This window comes from Wyeomyia smithii, chromosome 3 (assembly GCF_029784165.1).
Source record: "Wyeomyia smithii strain HCP4-BCI-WySm-NY-G18 chromosome 3, ASM2978416v1, whole genome shotgun sequence".
In the NCBI taxonomy this organism is placed as follows: domain Eukaryota; kingdom Metazoa; phylum Arthropoda; class Insecta; order Diptera; family Culicidae; genus Wyeomyia; species Wyeomyia smithii.
In genome coordinates, this window is record NC_073696.1 from 262066260 (window position 1) to 262089935 (window position 23676).

General features: G+C 39.7%; 1 protein-coding gene across 2 annotated transcripts; it reads right to left on the bottom strand.

Moving 5' to 3' along the window:
* Positions 1 to 16205: 16205 nt before the first annotated feature.
* On the bottom strand, positions 16206 to 23676 carry LOC129732452 (RNA-binding protein RO60-like). 2 transcript variants are annotated; one of them, XM_055693345.1, is made up of 6 exons: positions 23414 to 23676; positions 22774 to 23264; positions 22386 to 22578; positions 21490 to 22332; positions 21020 to 21380; positions 16206 to 20958 (listed from the first exon to the last, which is right to left on the bottom strand). In XM_055693345.1, exons 2-6 carry the CDS (start codon positions 22996 to 22998, stop codon positions 20814 to 20816), a joined length of 1767 nt encoding a protein of 588 aa, XP_055549320.1. In that variant the 5' UTR covers positions 22999 to 23264; positions 23414 to 23676; the 3' UTR covers positions 16206 to 20813. The 2 variants fall into 2 exon arrangements, with proteins under 2 accessions (XP_055549320.1, XP_055549319.1); XM_055693344.1 differs by lacking the exon at positions 23414 to 23676 and having other exon boundaries at positions 22774 to 23403.

A 23676-nucleotide genomic window follows, 5' to 3' on the forward strand; every position in this document is an offset into this window, starting at 1 on the left:
GAACAGAGGCGATCCCTTTACGATATGCTATGGTAACCGATACCAGTAGTGCCAGAAAAGTTGTGTGCTTGAATGACATCCGTCGTCTCCACTGCCCTTTGCACCGGGGGAGAAGCTTGGTGTTTTATGAGCACGTTGCTGATGTGGTTCCGTCATTTTTGTTGGTCGAATAAGTAGAAAATAATCCAAGAGTTAAATAACAAAACAGTACTGTTTTTATTTAATTTTGTACGTCACTAGACTGGCATCGCTGAAACCAATATCCATTCAGCAACCGGTATCTCGCAGCTCTATGAACTATAAATTCTAACGACACCGACGCGCGCCGACGCTCTTCAGCAGGCAGAAAAAAAAACTTTATCCTGCTCTCTTTCTGCCCCTTCCGTGAGTTTTTTAGTGCTCATTCATTCATTCTGAAAGATCCTTATACGCCAAAAACGAGTGTATTTGTTTCACGACAATACATGATAAACGAATCCATTGAAGCCGGAATAATCGGCGAACAATACCTACTGGAAACAAAAGTTTTGCGCGCTAATGCATTCAATAAACATGCTCAATTGGAAGGACACTCTGAGAAATCAGTATGTCCTCACAGGAAAGCTGCACAGTGAATGACCACGGAAACAGGTCTTTGATGGCGTTTCTACCATACCACAGCCTGCACAGCCAGGTCTGGGAGTTCTTTTCGGTTGTCTCCGCTTTCTTGATTTACAGGACCTCGAAGTTCCCCAATTTTGCTGACCACATAAAAAACTGGGATCAATTTTTGTTTAGCAAAAAATTCCTGATTTCATAGTCCAAACTCAGTTTTGCGGTCTTCAGGTCCACTTTAGCTACTTGGAGAAAAATTACTCCTCGTATTTTTTTTGCTGTAATGCCATATGATTTGCTCAAATTAATATCCGAAAGGTAAATTTTGCATAAAGGCCAACATTCGCGTATTCTATTCAATCGTTGCTCTCCATTGAGAATTCAAAAGTTCTGCCGATCAAAGAATTTAAGCTTCTGTATTAGCACCAGTATCATTATTTCCTGAAAGGTACTTATTGTGCAACGATTTTCGTTTCATAACTGAAATATCATTCAATTCTTGTGTTACTGTGGAACACTTCGTGGCCCGCGGTAAAGTAGACCTTTGTAAGTGTGGCAGGACTTCAAGTTTGGCGATTTGAAAATAATGTCGAATTTGTTTTCACGGCAGGACTATCCCGTCCCGGACTACGCTTTGCAGCTGAAAAAAAAAAACACTTTCCGAGCAGTTGCAATGGTGTGCGTAATACCAGAGGTAACTGTCACTTTTGTTTTGGTCATTATCGCCGTTGTCTTTTATCGCATTTGTGCTACTGTACGAAAAATTTGCCAATTTACTGAAAAATGACAAAATAACAAAATAAAATAAATAAAATTCAACCTGATGTTTGACACGCGAAGAACGATAATCAAAGCAAACCGATGTTGACACATTGTTTTTTTTTTTTTGATTTTGACACATACTTGTGAATGTGTTGGTGTCTTCAAAACTGCACTCTGTTTCTTGCGCGGACTGTCCGGGACAGAAAAAGGGTAGTCCGGGATAGTCCGGAAAATGTAAAAAAATAACAGGAGGGTTGTGTGCAAAGCCACGACCGCAAGTTGAAGTAGAATACTTTTACAAGAAAGATGACCAGGCTGCTTGCGTGTCAGCCATTTTTTCTAGTAAATAAACGTTGACTTATCAGATCAATCGAATTTTGCGCTTCAACAAGGATTGACCTTTTTTAATAATATAGTAAGTTGCTTGTCATGGTTGGGGCTTGACAATTTTGAAATTTTGAGATGAAATTTTTTCGGATGTCGTGCCCATGACTGAAGGAAAAGATAATTCAGTACGTTTTGAGACACGAACATGAAGTAAAATTTATAACTTTTACAAATTTAAAAACGTGAATTAACTCATTAGAAAATATTTTCATCCTGATTTTATTTCATCCTGAAAAGGACAATTTGTTGTTCATTTTAGTATCGGATAAGATGCCGATCACATCTTTGCGTTATCACTGACAGTGTGAATAAAATATTCCTTGTGATTAAATAAACAGTAAAAAGCTGATTTAACACTCAAAACTAGACAGCTCACGTTTTGTCAAAATGAGTCAACTTTTCTTTGAGTGCATTTACTAGTGCCCACTATCGCACAGAGACTGCATTTCACTAAAGTGCCTCACTGCATCAGCCGCTATCGATACTTAGATCCGCTGCAACTAGTTCGCTATCCATAGACATGCCACAGTTGTGGCCGCTATACGCTGCCATTGGTATCCACTGTCCCTGCATCAGCTGGCCCAGCTGCTATCATTACTGGATTCCGCTGCAACCAGGGCCGGCGGTTGATGTGGGTAGTATGTGTAGTAGTACCCACTCGGAAAACATCCCTGTGGGTACTTACCCACACGGAATTATTGGACAAAACCAACAAAAATTTAATGTTTTCTATGTTCGAAACAATTTTACCGCGCATAATTTTTTTATTAATATCATTAAGCGAGATATTATAAAGCTACAGATTTCATGCATTTCTTAAAGATTTCGATTTCGAAAATTTCAAGAACTACTCTTGTGCATTTTTTTGTTAGTCAAAACAGTTAGATTTTCACGATTATAAGTAAAGTCTAACCAGAAAACTGCTTAAGCCTGAGTTATGGATGGGGACTATTTTTGAGAAAATAAAACTGTTATGCCGTAAAGTTTGCATTAAAAAAATGGACGAAAACTGTCGTTTTTCGTGGTTTTACCTTTGCACGCACTGACGAAACTACCCATGCAGCATGAACCATAGTAACCCATGAGTCAGCAGAAAAAAATTGGCTCGAATTCTTGACGTGATGGCGAAAAAAGTAAAGTTATTTCGTTCAAAACTGTGCGCGTTCAAGGAACGGCACCGTGCCGCGTCCTATACGGACATCGTGCGGCATTTTGTGGACGCCGGATACACCCGTTCCGGCATCTACAAGACCGTAGCACTTTTGGACAACTATCAGAGTATCCAAAGAAAGCCCGGTCCCGGTCGGCCGGTGATCCTGGGCGACAAAAACTCTAAAGGATGCTGAAGAGGAAGATCTAGGGAAAAGTGGATACATCGCTACGTGCGCTTGGCCGGGAGATCGGTACAACCGGCCAAACAGTAAAAAAATACCTGGCGAACATGAACATACAACGGCAGTCCCGCCCACTAGTTCCGGAGCTGCAGACAATGACGCAGTGACAGCGGCTTAAAAATATACCAAATCGATTTTCCCGGCTAAACACACCCTGGATAGCAACGACTGGCAGGGCACTTTGTATTTTACTTCCCCCACGAAGGAAGTGAGCTCCGAGGTGAAGTTCATTTCACACACTAAGTTCCCCACAGAGAAGCTGCTGTGGCTGACAATCACCAAGATGGAGATACATTCCTTTGACATCCTATTGATGATGCATAGGTCGCCCCCCTGGCTACGTCTTTGTCTCCCATGAACCTTCCCTATTCCTTACTACCCACTCGGGAAAATAGTGTGACGCTGGCGCTGGCTGCAACTAGTGCGCTATCCATTGCTACGCCACAGCTGTGGCCGCTTTCCGCCATCGCTGGTATTCACTGCACTGCTAGTGCTGCTGCTGAGGGAGGACGACTACTGTCGCTGTCTAGAACTATTATGAGCGGCTTTCGGCTGAAACAGGCTCTTATATAGGCCAAATAGCATGTTTTAAATTGCAAGGTATATGATTCTGTCGACCGTGCTTGGGAAGCAATCATATAACGACCAATCAGAGGACGAATTTTTCGTTTTGACAAGGCTTGACTATTTCCAATAGTACAATAGTGTAAATAATAAAATTACAATTATCTCCTTTTGTGAAGAATCTTAGAAGATTTTCCAATCTATTGCTGCAAGAACGAAGGAAATCCATCGAATACTAACCGATTTATTAGCATTTGAAATTGGACATACTCTTCACTTTTTTCGGTTTTAGATTTTTATTTCACATCCCTATGTAGCCGAACTTCCTGAGAGAAGTATTCTACTTCAAAACAGTGATAGGACAAAGTGTAGTCCGCGGGGTAGCTACACCGCAAGAACGAAAACGACATAAGTTACACGTGCCAGAATTCTGTTGCATTTGTTGAAAAGTATGTAAATTATAGTTGCATACAATGTAAAAATGTTTTTTTAATTAGGTTTTAACAGACACACCACCAAATCGTGTAAACTGGAGTACATAGTACGGAATTCACTCTGCTTAGGAAACAGCAATGCTTATTCTGGATCACTGCAATCGTAAGTAAATCAGACTATTAGAAAATAGCAGTGCCAAGACAACCAGAAGTTGCATAAGATTGCACGGATTACCTCGTATAAAGTTCTATGGTGCATCAATATCGTATAGCTGTGTGAACAACGTATATGTTTCATCGCATATGGTGTTGTTTTGCGAACATCTTGCGATGAGTGTAACATACTCGCATTGCAATACAGATAAACTCATATCGTGCCTGTTCAAACTCGTAGTAATTCCACAAAGTGATAATTATACATAAAAGCAAATATCTCCCATATCATATCGTATTTCATATAAATTTAGCCGCCAAAGGCATAATTTTGCAACACCGTTAATGACTAAATTAATGATAACAAGTCCAGACAACTCCGAGACAACTAAAAATCGCATAAGATTGCATGGATTACCTTGTATAAAGTTCTATGGTACATCACCATCGTATAGCTGTATGAGCAACGCAAGTGTTTCATCGCATATTGTGTTGTTTAGCGAACTTCTTGCGATATGTGTAACGTACTCGCATAGCAATACAGATAAAATCATATCATGTCTCTTCAAACTCTTATTAATTTCACAAAGTGATGATTATACGTGAAAATCAAAACTCTCATTTATCACATCGTACTGCATATAAAATTAGTCGCACAAGGCATCGTTTTGTAACACCGTAAAGAAATGAATTTATGATAACTATATGCCGCTAATGTTTTGCACAGATTACATCGCACAAAGTACTACGATAGATCATTACCTTATATGACCAATTTCATCGCATATAACGTTGTTTTGCGGAATTCTTGCGATAAATAGGTAATAGCTCCCGATTGAAACACCAATTAACTTTTCCAATGCAAACTCGCAGTTAATTTACACATTGACGGCTATGCGTGAAAATCGAAAACCATCCGCATTACTACATAATATCACACATAAATGTAGTCGCTACACGGAGTTGCTTCTTCTCAAAAACATGAACCACGGAAAACATCTGCAAACAACTCGGATCATCTATGCACTACTTTGCTTCATATTTTTGTTGAAAACTTACCTTTAATTGTTGTTGAAAACGGCAAAATCACTTAATTTTGTTTAAACAATTGACTTAGCTCATCGAGCGGCCATGACAGTTCAACCGAAATATAAACAACGAACATTCCCGCATAAATTTACAAACTAACTCGCAATACGAAATCTAATTAGATTCATGCTTTACGATGTCTCGTGGTAATTTATGCGATGAAATTAGAAAGTTATTACCAAAACTTAGAGATTATCGACAGCGAGAGCACGGAGGAGTGGAATGAATGCTGCTTGACAATCTAAGAGTTCAAGGTTCGAGTCCGGATGGATACCCAAAAAATGTTACAGCGTGTGCCCACATGAAAAGAATGTTGAAAATTAAAGACATTCATTTGTAATTTACTATTCCTGGTAATATGGATAGAAAGGGATAAAAAGGAATATAATTATTACCTACTGTTCGCTGTTTTTTTTTTTTTTTTATTAAAAGGAATGATTTTGGTCGCATGTTCTAATAAACTGACACGTAAGAATATATAGCGAACATCGCATGGATATCTGAAATAATTCGCCAATGTTGACTTATGACGTCGCATTAAGTTATAAAAGAACCCGTAGTGTGTATTCATATATCGCTTATAGTTTCGTTTCAAATCGCAAATATGAAGCTGTGAAGTCGCATTAAATAATAAAACAACAGGCTTTAACAGTTAAAGTCGTATATATGAACTTTTTTCATCGTAGAAGTGTTTTGATATTTTGGAAATGCACGCATATCGCCTCCACTTTTGTGCGTATAAGCAACATTCGCAGCATCTTGTGCGATGTAACTTTCACGTATAAATGCACGTACATTGCGATGACTGTTTGCGTTATACGCGTAAATTGGTTGTCTGGGTGAATGGCCGGTTGCCTCGGCACGCAGGTAGAATGTGCTTTACAAAGCAAACTACCTTTCCAAGATTAGCAGACCAATTTTCACTCGGTTACAATCAGCCTTTGCTAAGTAAATTTGATTCTGCTCATGCAGATGTACCACATCTGTATAGCATATGTTCTAAGGTTTCGCTTTTCATGTTGCACAAGCGACAAGTGCCATCCTGAACTCGACCGATGTTATGCAAATGATACTTATTCGGGCAGTGCCCAGTTATTAGTCCTGTGTAGGTACAAAAAGCCTTATTGTTGAGCTCTAGAAGGTTTTTAGTAATTTTTGCGTTTGGCGTAATTACCCCTTTCGACTGGTGACATCCTTTGACAGCCAATCAGTTAGCTGTCAGCGGTTGTTCTTCCCAGTACTTAAGTCCCACTTTTATTGTACAATTTGAGATACCGCGAAAGGTTTTCGGACCAACAAATTGCGAGTGGGAAACGTATTTGGCCAGTTCGTCTGCTTTTCCATCAATGCCGCAGTGCGCTGGCACCCAGTACAAATTGACAGAGTTCATACAACACAGCCTCCGCAGTGACAGAACACACTATTGAACAATTTTTGACGTACATTTGTGAGCACATAGAGCCTTTAATGCCACTTGACTACAAGAGAGAATGCAAATATTCACTTGTTAATAATTTCTCTTCAGGCAAACGTTGACACATTCGATTATAGTGTAAATCTCTGCTTGGAATACTGTAGGCCAGTTGCCCATTGCCATTGATATCTGTACACCAGGACCAAAGATTCCCGCACCAGTTTACGAACCGTTTTTTGAACTGTCCGTGAAGAATACCGTTGACCCCTGACGAACCATATAAACTCCGCACACCCAGTCGGAGCTCAATTTTTCTTGAACCTTGTAGGGAAATATCGTAGTTGCCTAAAGGTTTCTTCCAGTCTCCGCACATACTCATCACTGGTTTAAGACGTTTGAGCCTCAGGGCACTCCTTTCCGCTTCTAATTGCACAAATTCATGCAGAGGCAGCAGATGAAGGATTGCATCCAACGCATTCGATGGAGTGCTGTGCATTGATCCAGTTATGACAATACACGCGAGTCTGAAGCTTTGCTAACTTTGTTCTCGCAGCAGTCTCCGTAGCTCTTACAATTATGGATGATCCTCCCAGCTTCAAAAAGATTATTCTTGGTGCAAACATGGTATGAATCTAGTTGACTATGCATGTGTCAAGCATCCTCTTTTTCATCGCATTCGCCATAGGTCGTGCTATCGAAAACACTTACAATATTTCTTTTACTAAAATAAATCTCTCAATTTTTGTTACCAGCGTGTGAAGCGCTGTAATTGTAGAGATATCTGTTTAATATTGCATTGAAATTTAAATAAAGGGTATCCATACATGTATGTCGTATTTAAATATTCCATTAATACTTTTTCCATTGTCTTCAGCAGGATCGGAGACAAGCTTATGGGTTTAAAAGATTTGAGATTATTTCTATCTATATTGCCTGTTTTTGGTGTGAAGATAACCCGCACTGCCCTCCATTTCGACAAAATGTAGTTAAATCTTAGCCTCAAAATTCTTCCTTAGTAACGGTATCAGGGCTGTCTCACCTTTTTAAAGCGACGCCGGAAACACTCCGTAAACACCTGCAGACTTGAAAGGTTGTAAAGATCTCACAGCATTTTCCACTCTGGTTGAAGTGAAAATTTCGTCAAGAATGTTAGAAGTTGGTACACCTTCTCTAACATCTTTGTAGTTTCAATAGTGGACTGTAATTTTCATCGAAAGAAAACGCAACTGTTAACGTTTACTTCTAACTTGTATTTCGCGATTCGTCTTTCACAAAAGATAAACACTGAAACACTGAATGAATGATGCGCGACGCACCCCTGTATTTATAGCACATTCTTTCTTATGTCGTTTTCTTTTTCGCTGTTGTTTACTTTGCGCTGATTGGCTGGATACGCTTCTCGAACAATGTGGAGCATATCGCAACTCAGTTACCAGAAAAACGTAGAACGTGTAGCAACTAACTTTTAGAAAAGTGTAGAATATTCGAACATCCTCCCGCCGTTGAAATTAACATATTTCAACTATCAATCTCGTCGTCCAATGGAAGCAAGCATATATTTTTAATAGCCCGCTTAATGGTCGAATCCTTGGTCCGTAGTGTTACAATACGAACATGGCCGTCTTTTCCAGGATGTAGGTCAGTTATTTTCGCAAGACTGCATTGTAATGGAGGAAGATTTTCATCAACCACCAGTACCAGTGCTTCAATCTTGAATTTTGTAATCTTGTAATTTCGCTGTCGCTGCTGAAGCTCTTGTAGAAAATCGTTCGACCAGACACGACAAAATTTCTGTTTCAAATCCTGAAGAATTTGCCAGCGAGTAAGCCTGCCATATTTTACACTTCCGTATGAAGGCTCCGCAATCGATTGAAATTATCTACCAATCATGAAGTGCCCTGGTGTAATAACAGCAAAATCATTCGAATCGTCTGATGATGGAGTCAACGGTCTTGAATTTAATATAGCTTCAATCTGACAAAACACAGTATTAAATTCTTCGTACGATAGTTTGTGTTCTGCTAATATGGGTCGCGAATGAAATTTGACTGATTTCACACCTGCTTCCCAAATCCCTCCGCAATGAGGGCTGCGAGGAGGGATGAATGACCAGTTTATTCCTCTCTGCACACAAAACTCATTCAATCGCTTCTGGTGTACTCCTGATTCAAATAGGTCCGCCAATTTCTTGAGCTCGTTATTAGCACCCACAAAATTTGTAGCATTGTCAGATATTATCTTCTGGGGTAATCCTCTTCTACTAACAAACCGTTGTAATACCCCTAGGAAAACATCAGTAGTCAGACTCGAAACAGGCTCTAAATGAATGCCTCTTGTGGCCATACAGACGAAAATGCACACATATCCTTTAGTTATAAATGATTTCTTAATGGAAGTTGAAGATCTAAATGAAAATGGTCCCGCGTAATCAACTCCAACCGTTGAAAAAATGTGGCTTTCCTGAACTCGATACTTGGGTAAATCTCCCATCAATTGTGTAGCTTGTTTTGGCTTCTGTCGATAACAAAGAATGCAACTATGAACAACTTTCCGGACTATACTTTTAGCTCTGAGAGGCCAAAACTGTTGTCGTATAATCGTCAGCAAAGTACGTTGACCAACATGTAAGTTGCTTCGATGCACATGTCAAATAATAGCCAGTGTAAACGGATGCCCATGCGGTAAAAGTAGTTGATGCTTAGCCTCGAAAGGAAGATGAGCATTCCTAATTCTCCCGCCAACACGAAGAACTTCGTCACTTTCATCGAAAAATGGATTCAAGCATCGTAATGAATGCTTAAAGTCTTTTTCTTCCCTTATCATCCTTATCTCGGTTGAAAAACATTCTTGTTGTACCAAGCGTACAGCCAACAACAAGCCGCTTCTCATTTCGTCGACTGTGGGAAGTCCTTTAGTAAAGTGCTTTCTGCCGCTCTTGATATATTGCGCAAATCGCACAACGTACGCCATGGCTCGTTGAATAATTGAGAATCTGCTGATTCTATCAAAAATTTTCATTCTCTAAACTTCCAAGCTGATCAAAACTGTCTGCCGAAGTTCTGGAATACCTTCAGCTGGAATCGATGTTGGTGTGCGAATTTCACATTCCCTCTCGTTCAACGAACCTGGACCGTGCCACCAGAGATTTTGGTGAAGTAGCAGATTAGGTTGTTTTATACCCCTCGAAATCAAATCTGCAGGATTCGATTTTGACGGCATATAACGCCAAGCACAATCACTCGTTAGTGCTTGTATTTCCTTCACCCGATTTCCAACGAAGATCTGAAGCGTTTCGGGGGACCTCTGTATCCAACAGAGCACAATTTGAGAACCGTTCTAAAGAACAACTGACGAAAAGTTGATGCTCATTGATTTGGTAATTCTGTCCGTTAATCGTGAAAATAGCAAAGCTGCCTGAAGCTCTGCTCTCGGAGTTGTTATTTCTTTCTTCGTACCTTGCTTTTTCGGTAATATTCTCGACTTGCTACAGATCAAGCTCATTTCAGCCCTACCATCATCAAAAATCGATCGTGCATAGAGGCATGCACCATATGCAAGGTCAGATGCATCGGAAAATCCATGCAGCTCTATGCTAACGTAGCCTACGGAGGAAACCCATCTCGGAATTTTTATACCATCTAATTGTTGCAGTTGAGATCAAAAGTTCTCCCAGAACTTAACGAAATCTGTTGGAAAGGGTGCATTCCAATGCAATTGAAGCAACCAGAGTTCTCTCAGGAAGAGCTTAGCTGTCATTAACACTGGGCCAAGAAAACAAGCCCGTAGATAACAGTTTTCAGAGCATAAAACTTCAGCGGTTGCGAACTATCTTCTCTCCAAACGATTCTTTGAAAACGGGTATCATCTTCATGTACTTCCACTTGCCTGTACATTTTCGGAATGTCCGCGCTCACTGCAAAACGAAACGATCGAAAATTGATCAAAATTGAGATCAAGTCATTTTGTACTGTCGGACCCACGATTTGGGCGTCGTTTATCGAAATTCCGCTGGATGACTCAGCCGACCCGTCAAACACAACTCTTAGCTTCGTAGTAGTACTCGATGGTTTCAGCACATAATGATGAGGTAGGTAGAATGCATCTCCTAATCCTTCACTTGGCTGCGGTAAAATGCTTATCATGTGGTTCAAGTTTTCATACTCTCGCATAAATTGTACGTATTGCCCTTTTAGCTCTGGATCTCGATCTAGTCTCCGTTCAACTGCTAGAAACCGCTTCTTGGCCATCTCTAACGAATCACCCAATAATTGTCGCTTTTCGTTAAACGGCAATCGTACAACAAATCTGCCATCTTTTTTACGTTGATGTGTCTGCAAAAAATGAGTCACACAATAATCCTCTGAAGAGTTATCTTGCTCTGCTGTGCCGTCATAGGAATCAAAATGCCAAAACCGTTCTAACAATTTGCCGACATCATCTTCACTGGCCATGGTGTAAAATGCATGCCCCATGTTGACATGCCCGCTCGGTATAAATCCACTCACTATCCATCCCAGATGAGTTTGTTGGATCGTTGGTAAATCATCATCCAGGTTAAGCTGTCCTTGTTTCATCAATTTAAAGAAAAGCCCCGAGCCAATAAGCTCGCCGGTAATCTTTTTGACAACAAGAAATACCATGCAAGGTGATTCGTATTCGCTTACTCGAGATCTTATTCGCGTGTGTACTTTAAATTGGATCCCATCGGGTTGCCTCCAATCCCAGCCACTGTATAACTTGCTCGCTTCTGTTTAAGCCCAAGTTTCGATACTAACTCTTCTGTTATGAAGTTTTTGTGCGAAGCTGAATCCAGAACAGCTCGACATTCAGTAACACGGTTACCCGAACCACAGATAATAACAGTCGCTGTAGCTAAAAGGGTGTCCTGTTCAGAATTAACGTTTGCACAGAGAGCAGAACCACTATCGGAAGTCGATGCACTCGCACAGCTTACAGCTTCCTCGGGAAGGTCCTTTTTCGATACTGTATTAGATAACGATACTTTACTCTCAAAAGGCTGTGCATTTTCAAAATGCAGACATGTGTGGTGTCGTTTTCCACATCGCTTGCAAGAATGTTCCGATTTACATCTTGGCGTCATGTGACCCCTTTCCAGACAGTTGAAGCAAGAGCCACTTTTACGAAGTGTCGCGTATTTTTCACTTGTGTTCGCTGTTTAAAAAGAATCGCATTTCCATAGTTCGTGATCACCCTTACAATGTTGACATTTTTCATTAGTCGATACAAGACTATGGAATTTTGATTCCGTCTTACCAGACAGACGCGACTGTCTGCTCAATTCCATCGTAGGTTTTGCAGTGCGACTTATTTTTTCATATACGCGACATCTTTCCTTCAAAAATTCCATGGTTGAAGAGTACTTAGGTAGCCCATCAGCTGCCAAGCCTTACGAGTTTCCATATCAAGTTTCTTCGCAAGGACATTTAGCAACATCATTTCTCCCAACCCTTCTACCGGTAACTCTAGATTTCTTAGAGCATCAAAATGTTTAGAACAAGTATCGATCAACTTACGTAATCCGATTCCACTGCCTTCGTCATGGTGGGTATATTGAAGATCGCATCAATGTGCTTGTCGATGATAACTCGTTTATCTTCATACCGTTCTCGCAAAGTAGCCCAGGCCGCATCATAATCGCCATTATTAATGATGTCCTGGTCTATCACTCCTGCTGCACTGCCTACCAAAGCATTGCGCAAATGGTACAGCTTAATAGCAGGAGACTCGGTTTGATATCGGGCCATAACATTCTCGAACATGTTCTTAAAGGCGTACCAGTTCTCGTAGTTTCCATCAAACGTTGGCAGCGGAGCTTCCAGTGGAGGAATATTCGGTTGATTATTCACTGGTTGCACTGATACTAACTCATTTACTACTAACTCATTCTTTACCGTAGCTTCCATTAAACTGGTCAATTTCACATAAAGATCCGAATATAACCCCTCAAACTCAATAAACTTTAACTCCTCTGCATAACGCACTTCGTCACCAACGTTCAAAATATATATTTCATTTTGCAACTCATTGCATTAACTGTACGCACTTTCCACAAGTTTCATTTGTAGCTGCAGGAAGTGTTTGTTCTTCGATTCATCCGATTTCCGAATTGCACCTTGAACACGCCTCAATTTTCTTTCCACGGCTTCCCTTTTCATTTGTAGCACTTCTAATTCACTCTCCATTTTTCTTCTCGATTCCTTTTTTTTTTGCAGCTTCAGTTGCTCACTGATAGCCAAAGGGTCCGTGTCACTAGGATTATCACCAATACCCGCCACTTTCTTCTTATCTGGTGTGCGAGTAGTAGCCATCTTCTACTTTCAAGTAACAAACACTTTCACTTTCGAAATCGCCTCGATTGGCTTTCTACTATTCACTTTCACTTCGAATTCACCCTCACACAAGGTGATCAGTTTATTTCTTCTCACGAATAACTACACAATCCGGCTCGAAGGACCAAAAAATCATGTAGTTTCAATAGTGGACTGTAATTTTCACCGAAAGGAAACGCAACTGTTAACGTTTACTTCTAACTTGTATTTCGCGATTCGTCTTTCACAGAAGATAAACACTGAATGAATGATGCGCGACGCACCCCTGTATTTATAGCACATTCTTTCTTATGTCGTTTTCTTTTTCGCTGTTGTTTACTTTGCGCTGATTGGCTGGATATGCTTTTCGAACAATGTGGAGCATATCGCAACTCAGTTACCAGAAAAACGTAGAACGTGTAGCAACTAACTTTTAGAGAAGTGTAGAATATTCGAACAAGCTTTCTGTTAGGTTCTCTCTTTCTTTCTTGAAATTTCCATTCTATCACTAACTTTTCGAAACACTTTTTCCCCTCACCTCATTTAGAGAAAAATTTCAAATGCTCTTAGGCGACATCCATACATTACCAAACACAAAAAAAACCCAATCTTGACCCCCACACATATGTTACGTTCTAAAACGTAACGCCACCACCTACACCCTCAAAAAATTATGTCAGAAGAAGAATTTGCTTAATAAACATGCTCGTTTTTGGAGTTAAATTATAGCCTTTTCAGATATTTTTTGTTGCGTAATACTAATCTTACTTCGTCCTTCCCCTGTATAACATTTCGTAACGCTTAACGAAACGCTCGTAAAAGTAAGCAATCGTTCAAAAACCAATCAAAGCAGACTGGATGTTTTGAAACAGTTCTATAGAATATTTGCACGAAGGCCGACTTTCATCTACAAACAGTAACATTACTCGCCTTAAATATTTATAGAATAGCTAGTAGTTATAGCCATGTATCAAAAAAGACAGTAATTAAAAAGTTAAAAAAAAAAAATGAGGGCATTGATGCTGCATCAAAGGACCCGTCATAACATGAGTCGATACAAACAGGAAACGAGGACATCACACCCATCTTTTCCGGGACAAAAAACACCGCCTGGAAGAGCTGGAGTGTGAGGGAATGGAGCAGCAGTATCGTTCTCAAAAAACAGGTTCTACAAGAAACAGGCTTTGTGCCGCGACTGCGTACTGAAATGTGTCCGGAAAAAAACGGAGGAATCTTGACGTGAGGTAATCGACAGGTGGAAGCAGTACTACAATGAACACCTGAAAAGCGCAGAGGCAGATGACCAAGTCGGTAAGAGGAACGACTTAGTCAGCACAGCGGATGAGAGAGACATACCGCCCTCCCAGGATAAGTGAAGTTAAGAATGCTATCAAGCAGATCAAGAACAACAAATCAGCTGGAAAGAATGGCATCACAGCGGAGCTTATCAAGCTGCCCTCGGATTGGCTGACAGTCAAGATCTGGGATACAAAACAGCTACCGGAGCAGTGGAGGGAGTAATATGCCCAATAAACAAGGAGGGCGTCAAGTTGGAATGCGAGAACTACCGAGCGATCACGATTCTCAACGCAGCCTGAATACAAAGTGCTCTCCCAGATCATATTTCGCCGTCTGTCGCTGCTAGTACGAAGGTTTGTGGGAAATTATCAAGCCGGTTTTGTGGACGGGCGATCGACAACGGATCTCAATAAATCTCTACGCTACGACGGATCCTTTAAAAGTGTCGCGAATACCCCACGTACCACTTATTCATCGATTATAAGGCCGCTTACGACACTATTGACCATGTAGAGCTATGGAAAGTTTGCGAAGCTAACAAGCCTGATCAAGGCCACGATGGACAGTGCTGTGCGAAGATTTCGGGTGCGGTATCAAGCCCGTTTGAAGCACCCAAGGGGCTTCGACAGGGCGATCTCTCCTGCCCCCTGTTCAACATTGCGCTTGAAGGTGTTATGAAACTTGCGGCTTTTAACATGCGGGGCACGAGCTTCAATAAATCCGGCCATTTCATCTGCTTCACTGTAGCGTAGTGATAGACGGAGATGAGTTCGAGGTGGTTGATGAATCTGTGTACCCCGGGAAGTTGTTAACGTCAGACAACTGCAGCAGAATATTCCGCAGACGTATTGTAGCTGGAAGTCGTGCCTACTACAGACTCCACAAGGCGTTAAGGTCAGGCAAACTTCGCCCCTGTACCAAATACACCATATACAAGACGCTCATAAGACCGGTAGTTCTCTACGGGCACTATGGCACAATGGACGGGACATATTGTGCAAATCCCGGACAACAATCCCGCAAAAATGGTGTTCGTCTCGAATCTAGACGGTACAAGACGTAGAGGCGCGCAACGGGATAGGTGGTTGAACCAAGTAGAGCAAGTTCTCGAAAATGTAGGACGCTTAAGAAACTGGAAACAAGCTGCCATTGACTGAGTGCGTTGGCGTAACATTATGACGCAAGTGAAATCCGGAGAGATGTTCCATGAGGAATAGAAAGGGAGAAGAAATGAAGCTGTTGGAATTTAAAAAGTTTGATGGCGCTGAGTTGAAATCATTTAGAATCAGGCTCAACAACATTAATATTCATCGCTAGCGTTATCAAAACCTAAATATATCATCGGGTCGCCAAAACCAATGAAAAATAAATTATGCAAAGCAGTGTGTTAATAGGAGAAAATTTCTTGATTTTACATTTTTGCTTTAAAATAATAAAAGGCGAGGGAAGCTGTAAATGATGATGATATAGAAAATTTGCTTCAATTCGAACTTTCAACAAAAGTACAGCACTGAGAAAAGCATAAAAAAGTTTACCTAGACTTAAGAATCAGAAATAATCAAAGTGCAGCACTCTGACAGTAAAATATTACAAAAAAATCCAGGTACAAAAAAAAATAAATAACTTTGGCCTTGGAGCACTTTGAAGTAAAAATATGAGGAAAGATTTTTGCCATCCGGTGGCCAAGCTTGCAATCCTACTCTATTCGTCGGAAGCAGAAGGAAATTTCGGAAAAGCTTCAACTAAACTTGTTTTGTTTTTTTTTTTTCGAGAGTTTTGAGTTAAACTGATTGTGAAACATCAAAAGTGTCGAATTTTATTGGTTCGGGTCCCAAATACAACAGGCCTGCCTATGTTTTAAAGGTGTCTTTGGAACGTCCAGCTCAAAATGGCAATTAATCGTGTTTGTTGTGATCTAAATTTTTCTTCGCTGTATAATAGGATTCAACCAGTTGCTTAACAAATGTAAAAAAAGAACAACAAATGACTTAAAAAACAGTTTTGTTCCATGTGTGTGTTTTGCATTTTCTGCTTTGATTTCATAAGAACTTTTTTGTTTTTGACTTGGCATTTAGTCTAGTTAGGTAAACTAATTTTAGAGTTTTAGTTCAATGAACATGATAATAAAGGTATGATGAGGAAACAATAAACATTGCATCCTTTTCGTGTACAAAACTAAAATCGAATCACAATGAGAGCGAAAAAAAAAAAAACTAAGCCTAATGCGTTACCTTGCTTAATTTTACTCAAAGTGTTTTGCTAGCATTTTTTTTTTGTAATTTCGCCCATTTTTATTGTTTTTTGCGAAATTCATTATTTCGTGTAAATATATGTTGGAATTTTAGATCACAATCGCTTGGTTTGAATAAAGAACTATTTTTTTCGTTTTTATTCCCACTCAGTAATATTTTTCAATTTATCAGACTATTTTTTCATATATCGAAACAGTAGTGATTTTTTTTTTCGTAAGTTTCGCTCGTAGCAAAAATAGATGCACTTTTTTACGAATTTGGTGTGTCGAAAAACGAAGTATAAGAATAATCATAACTACATCACTTGAATCAGTTTTTTGTTGTTTGTTTGACAGACAATCGATTATTGTTTTTCTTTTATGTTGATGGATTTTTCTGTGTGTTATGTTTCGTATGTGAAATTTACTCTATTTAGTCTAAAAGCGTTTTCTGGTTAGTAAGAAAAATACCTTTGTTTGAGGCGTCCCAGTTCTTGGATTGCGTGACGTTCAATCATCATACTAGAACAAACAGAATTGAGCGATCGCGCTTGCTGTTTTACAATTTCGAATTCAGTTAAAAGATGTTCCATGTAAATATATTTTGCTTTTCTGGTGTATTGTTTTCTTAAATTTCTATAATTTATACCTCCGATAAAATGTTGTCTGTTGAGTTTAAAATTATTATCTATTTCCAGCAGAGAATGTCGATTGGCTAACGTTTAGAAGGGGTTTTTGTTTTTTCTTACTTCGGCAGCGGTCACACGAGAGGACAAATCGGGAAAATCGAAACAGTCGATGTCGTACTTTTTGTGTTTGCGTACATATTAATACCCGTTTTGAATTGAGAGAATTTAACACTAATTGAGGATGGTAATCGTTCCGGATAATTGTTCGTCCCTCTTTTTATATATTTTTTTTTATATAAAACATTCCACTATCTTCGGTTTGATTTAATAGAAATGAACATCTTCTGGTGATTCGAATTGAAAAGGCTTGTTCGTTAACATTTTCAGTTAGTTCTTCAGTTTTTTTGCAACAATAAACGCATCTTTAAATCTGTCAGGACGAACAATTTTGCAGAACAGTAGTAATCCCAAATTTCTTGACTATATTTCTTTACATTTCGGTACGTCTCTCACTTTGACTATATTTTATTACAAATAAGTAACTAAGATTGCCTCTTTTGAGTTAAGCGTTTGTTTCTTGCGTTAAATATTATCGTGAATATTTCTATCAACAGACAGGTTGTTTTGTTCAATAACTTTTCCTTAGGAAATAAAATTCGATATAATCTCAAACACTGACTGTTCTCGCGATTCTCCAAGTTTTGGTCCTCTCGCATGCCGGTTCAACTTATAGATGTTAGTTTAACTTATCAGATAAAACGGATGATTGATGTTTTCCGACAATTCGTCTACTTATGCCGAATTTTCAAAATGTAACTCAAACTTTAAATTATGTTTTCTCACGAGGGTCTTCCCACTTTGTCAACAGAAATAAGATTCCGATTCTAAAGTTACTGACAATTGAATTATTTGTAGAAAATAACACTAACAAAAAAACAAATAGCCCGTTTGCGCCCACGACAGTAACTGATTATTCGGTGGAAAGTGTACAATAACATTAAATTTTGTGTCACTCAATTCAACTATTTCGCTCGGTATTTCACTACAGCATTTGGTTTAAATCTAAACAGTTCTTTTCTGACTTTTCAGATTCTGCTTTCAGTCGGTGATTTTGTCTTATCGTTTTCGTTTGATGCTCGAAACCCAATTTGACTACTAATTCCAGATATAAGAAGCACTTTGCGTTTCCAGTCTATTCGAATGTAGGAAATGAAGGGGAAAAGTTTTGTTCGCTTGTAGAGTTGCATTATGCTTTCTGTTGAGCGTCGAATAGGTTTCCGTTTTCTTCTACATCCTTCGATTGGTTTGGTTTTTTTTTTTGTTTTATAGTCTTACAACATTTAAAATGAAAACTGAATGAACTTTTCTGTTCAGTGAACTTATTCATCAAACAAGATACGTTAAGAAACTAATAGTCCTAAGATTGGTTGCAGTTTTTCATTCTTTCTATTGTTTTGCCTTATGTTTTTTTTTAACTTTTGAATCACAGCGCTAGGAGTTATTGATTTCAATGTACTTTTTAGTTTGTACATGTTAGAAGATCTTTTATGTTTTTTTTCACGCTCGGAGACGACCCGAGCGTATGTCACGTAAAGAAATCGTAGAAGAAGAATACTAGCATTCAAAGTAATCTATATAGATAATACGTATTAACAACTAGTTTTGATATTTTCATATTGTGTCATAGGGACACATAGACATATATGTTAATATACGTTATTATGATTAAGAGGGTTTTGGTACTTCTGTTTTTGTTGCCTTTGCAGCTGTGAAACTTTGTTAAAATTGAATGAAAGTGTTGTATTCGTTTTTAATTACTAATGAATTGAAACATTTATCTTACTAATAGGAAAAAAAAATACCAAACAGGTTTTATGTGGTTCCCAACATTAAGTACAAAACGGCCAGTTTTTTTGTACGTATCAAATCATATCGGTGACAGGCAACTATTACTCATTTGTACCAAAACGCCTCTCTTTACATGCATATAAAAGTTAGCAATGAACAAACTGGCTATGATATAAGCATGTTAGTAACTAATGCAATATATATTGTTTTATCATACCGGACACGCCCTTCTCTTCACCCTAATTCTAGCTCCGACAAAGTTTATCTCTCTATATACTCAAATATTTCTAAGCGCTAACACTCTCTAACGAGAATTGTTTTATGTATTAAAAATGTGTGTTGGGGGTATTACACCTAAAAGCTAACTTATGTCTCTCTACAGACCTAGGAATATATGCTTATGAGTGTATGTGTTACTATACTTTCACCCTAATCTAGATCTAAAATGTAATAATGTTAAGTGTTATTGAGATGAACATTGTTTTATACCCCCCCGGCTCCAATTATCCCAGATTCAAACACCAACTGAAGGAGATGCCGCTGGTGGAAACGAAAAATTCGGTAAATTCGATGGAACTAACAAAAAATATATGAATCTATCTAGCTTTCCTCAATGTATAACAATAGTTTCGTTTAGTTTTTTCTCTCTATTCTATTAAATTTGAACCGTCTAATGTAATCTTATGTACTTTTTTCGGTCGTAGCTATGGGCGTTAGTTAAGATTTAGTGTCAAGGATTGTTGCTGTACTCTTTGGATTCAGACTTCGCGATTACGGTGTGTGCAGGGGCGAGGGCGAAATTTACTAACATACTCTTAACGGTTAATAGATGTGAAAGTGTATTTGATTCGTTCAGGATTGCTTGGTTAGGGTTGTGAAAATTTCTCTTCACTAAAATATCACACTATTGCTTTTGCAGTGATTTAGAATCACATAATATAAATTAAATCTCACAGTTTTGCGTTTACTTGTTTGTTTTTCTTCTTCTTTCTTTTGCTTCTCTGTAGTACTTTAGCATTTCTAAGAATACAAAAAATCTCCCTCAGCAGTGTAGTGTTATCGTTCGTGTTATTCGTTCGATTTTGGCTGTTTGTTTCGAATGAAAAGAAATTAATACTAGAAATTCGAAGCTACATGACACTGACTTTGTGAACTTCCTAAGTTTAATGATAGGAAAAAACCAAAAGCCCATTCCAGGGCTAGCTAAGCAGTTGAGAGTTTCTCTTTGTGGTATTGTAGGATGTGCAATAACCGATAGCAGGGCTTTTGTTTATCTAGAACAAGGCATCACCCTTTCCAGTACGTAAAATTACTTAGCGCTCATATTAATTTGTTGTGAGTTGCGAAAGCACAAAGTAAACAAATATTAGAATTGTTTTCATCCACAGCCACAAGACAGTTTTATCGAAAAGCAAATGTTTTTCGATTTAAATTAAATTAAATTAATTTTTGAAACGGATTAAAACTATAACATATGATACTACTTGTGTGCTTAACGCAAGGGAAAACGTCAAGCTTACTTGTCTCTTGTGTCTACCCCGTTTTTAAATATTACGCACGCTGAACATATAGTTGCAGTCCAATACAGATTACATGTCTACGATACTAACACTCCGTTACTAAATTACCTTTTCCTCTAAAACCGAAATCCAACTCCGTCGATGAAAAAAGTTATAATAACGACGACTTACGTGAAGGACCGCTTTACATACGCGTCGATCAGCTTCGGTATGTCCTCAGTGCATCCGACCAGTTCTAGCACTCCTTTGGTGGAAGCCATGTCGACGTGATCCAAATCCTGTTGGTGGCGGCTGAGACTTATAATAATATAACTGAAATGATAGAGAATTTAACAAAAAATCAACTAATCGAGACTTTCTGTGTCTTTCTTACACTGCATTTTTCTTCGTTTCCTTGTTGTAACTGTTCAGGGCGACCACCGGCGAGTGACGGTTAGGATTGACGCGGATCAACGAATCGACGATGGTTATGAAGACATCCACCTTCTTCTTGTTCTGTCGAGCGTACTGAATCGGCTGGGTGATATCGACCTTGGTTTTCTTGTTTGCTTTCGCTTGGATGTGGTCACAGGCCTGGAAGAACGTCATCTCCCGGGTGAAATCAACGTCGGCCAGCACGTGCGGAGCTTCGGTGAAGGTCAGTACCTTCATGTGCGGTTCCCGTTTGAACATAGGCAGCGTGAGCAGAATGAATGCTGCTTGACAGGACATCAAGCGGTTACCAAATATGCGTTCTGAAATTAAAGTTCATGTAGACTTGAGGCCTCGATATTACATAAACTTCAGGTATGTAAGAATCATGTTTAGTTGAGCAAAAAATGTATTTTTCAGTATAATACTTACTCTTTGTCTGCTTGGATCTCAAATCCAGCGTCACGAGGAAGTTAAGTCCGGTGCGCTGATAGTTTAGCATCGAATGATTTAGAGCACTGTTGAACTGTCTCAGGACCGCCGGGTTGGCCGTTGCATTCTTCAGCGCCAAATTGTTAGTGGTGTGGACAGCCTCCTTCACGACGTTAAGATAGCGTTGGCGTTCCTCAAACAAGCGCATCGTCTGATAGATGAATATCGGATGAAGCTTCGATTCGGTAACGGATGTCATACGGTTAAGAACATTTCCATAGGCAATCGAAAGTGGGGTATCGTTATCTTTAAGCAGTTTGTAATCCTGCAGCACGAGGGCTGACTGAACGACGTCCCGATAAACCATATGGGGCAGAAGACTTTCCCATACCGCTGAGGACCGGTGCAGCTGTGATGGAACCAACTGCTTCGGGTATCGATATTGTTTGATTGGACCACAAGCCAGGGCAGAAGTTTGAATAGATTTAAACTTCTTCATTCGACGATAGACTTGCAAGGCCTCGCTCTCCTCTTCTGAATCATCGCCTTCCTCTACCTTCGGAAGTTTTTCGGTAGTCTGAACCCCCGAATCATTCTCCTCCGACCCATTTTCCTGTTTTGGCTTCTTTGACTTGGACTTGCGTCTTTTTCCTGGTCCACCTAGAGCGCAGTCTAGCACTTGCATTTTTGCATCATCCTTCAAATTAATGTGTATCATAAGTAGGATGTCCTTGTGACACCAACCATAAAAGCCACGATCAATGGCAAGCAATTCGGCCAATTCTAGCGCACTATGTTTATCGTACCACTTGGTGAGGGCCGTTCTCATACCATTTCCAAGTCCTGCAAATTTTATTTCATTATAACATCAGCCTAATTCGAAATAAATACGGTACCTTTACCACCCGCATCGGGTGCCAGCTCTTTGTAGAAATTCACAAACTGAAATAGGTCCTCACTGCAGCCTATGACCTGTGGCACAACTTCGTAAACCTTATGTTTCTCTTCTTTGTCAGTAAAAGTCCGAGCCAAGAAAGCGAGAGCAAACAAACATTCGTCATTTCGCACCAGCGAACCACTTTTCATGACCTGGGGGAATAATTTAGCGATCATTTTTGGCACATCAAAGCGTTTTTTGTGTAAACAAAGTCAGGAACCTAATCAGATCAAGTCGATGAACAAAAAAAATTGTTTTGCTCAAGATTATTCGAAGACAGTGCAGACAAAAAAGGCACACTGACAAAAACCAAAAGATGGAGGATAGCGAAAAGTGCAGATACTCACCCGAACAATCATGTCTACCGGAGGTTCCGTTAGCGTCACACTGTTGGCCACTTTTCGCGCGACCGGTGGGTCCTCTTCCGTGGCGGCAGTTGCCTCCACCAGGGTCCGTATGGGGGCCAGGATGCGACATCCTTCCTTAACATCGAGGGCTCGATTTTTGTGAATATAGAATGGTTGATCGGTGCCGAGGTAAAGATAGCGCAGAATAACCGCAGTATCATTCATCGTGGACCACCTTTGGAACCGTTTCCGTTCGCACAGGTCACAGGCAAACCGGGACACAGTAAACGTGGCACACGGTGGAAGAAACTATTATCTCCTATTTCGAACCGAATGAAGTCACCACACAGCAATTTTTTCACTCCACTATATGGCAGTTCCGTGGCGCATTGAGAAACGCATAGAAGGGGTCACTTTTCACTCTCACTCGTCTTCGCTAATGTCGTCGTCTGAATCGTCTGAACGCAGGAGTAAAAGTATAGATGTAACAGCTAATATGCACACGTAAGAGAGAAAAGAAAACAAACGAAACGTGAAGACACTACAATATATATGTGGGGTTCGAATGGGTTTATGCTTCTAGAAGAGATCTAAGCTGAGAAGATGGTTTCCTCAACCCGAAAACTGCGAAAACACTTACCCCGTCGTCAGTGTCCTCGCACTTGTTCCGTCCGCCACCATCCGCATAGCGAAAACAGCAATGAATTGAATGATAGTGTGTTTAGATTAGTGATGGTTTCGAGTTTCACCTGTGTGAATGTGTTTATACTGCGCTGTTTGTTACAAACTGATGAATGAATAGCCCCAACTTAGGGATGCTCATGAGCCATGGCGGACGTTCTTTGTGAATGACGCTGTTAAGTAATTTAAGTAAAATTCCGAGCAGAAAGTGTCTTCGAAGAT

Coding starts and splice junctions, on each gene's coding strand:
- LOC129732452 (XM_055693345.1), bottom strand. CDS start 22,998: ATGAATGATACTGCGGTTATTCTGCGCTATCTTTACCTCGGCACCGAT. Junction 22,333..22,385: donor ACCCGATGCGGGTGGTAAAG/GTACCGTATTTA, acceptor TAAAATTTGCAG/GACTTGGAAATGGTATGAGA. Junction 20,959..21,019: donor GAAACGAAGAAAAATGCAGT/GTAAGAAAGACA, acceptor CTATCATTTCAG/TTATATTATTATAAGTCTCA.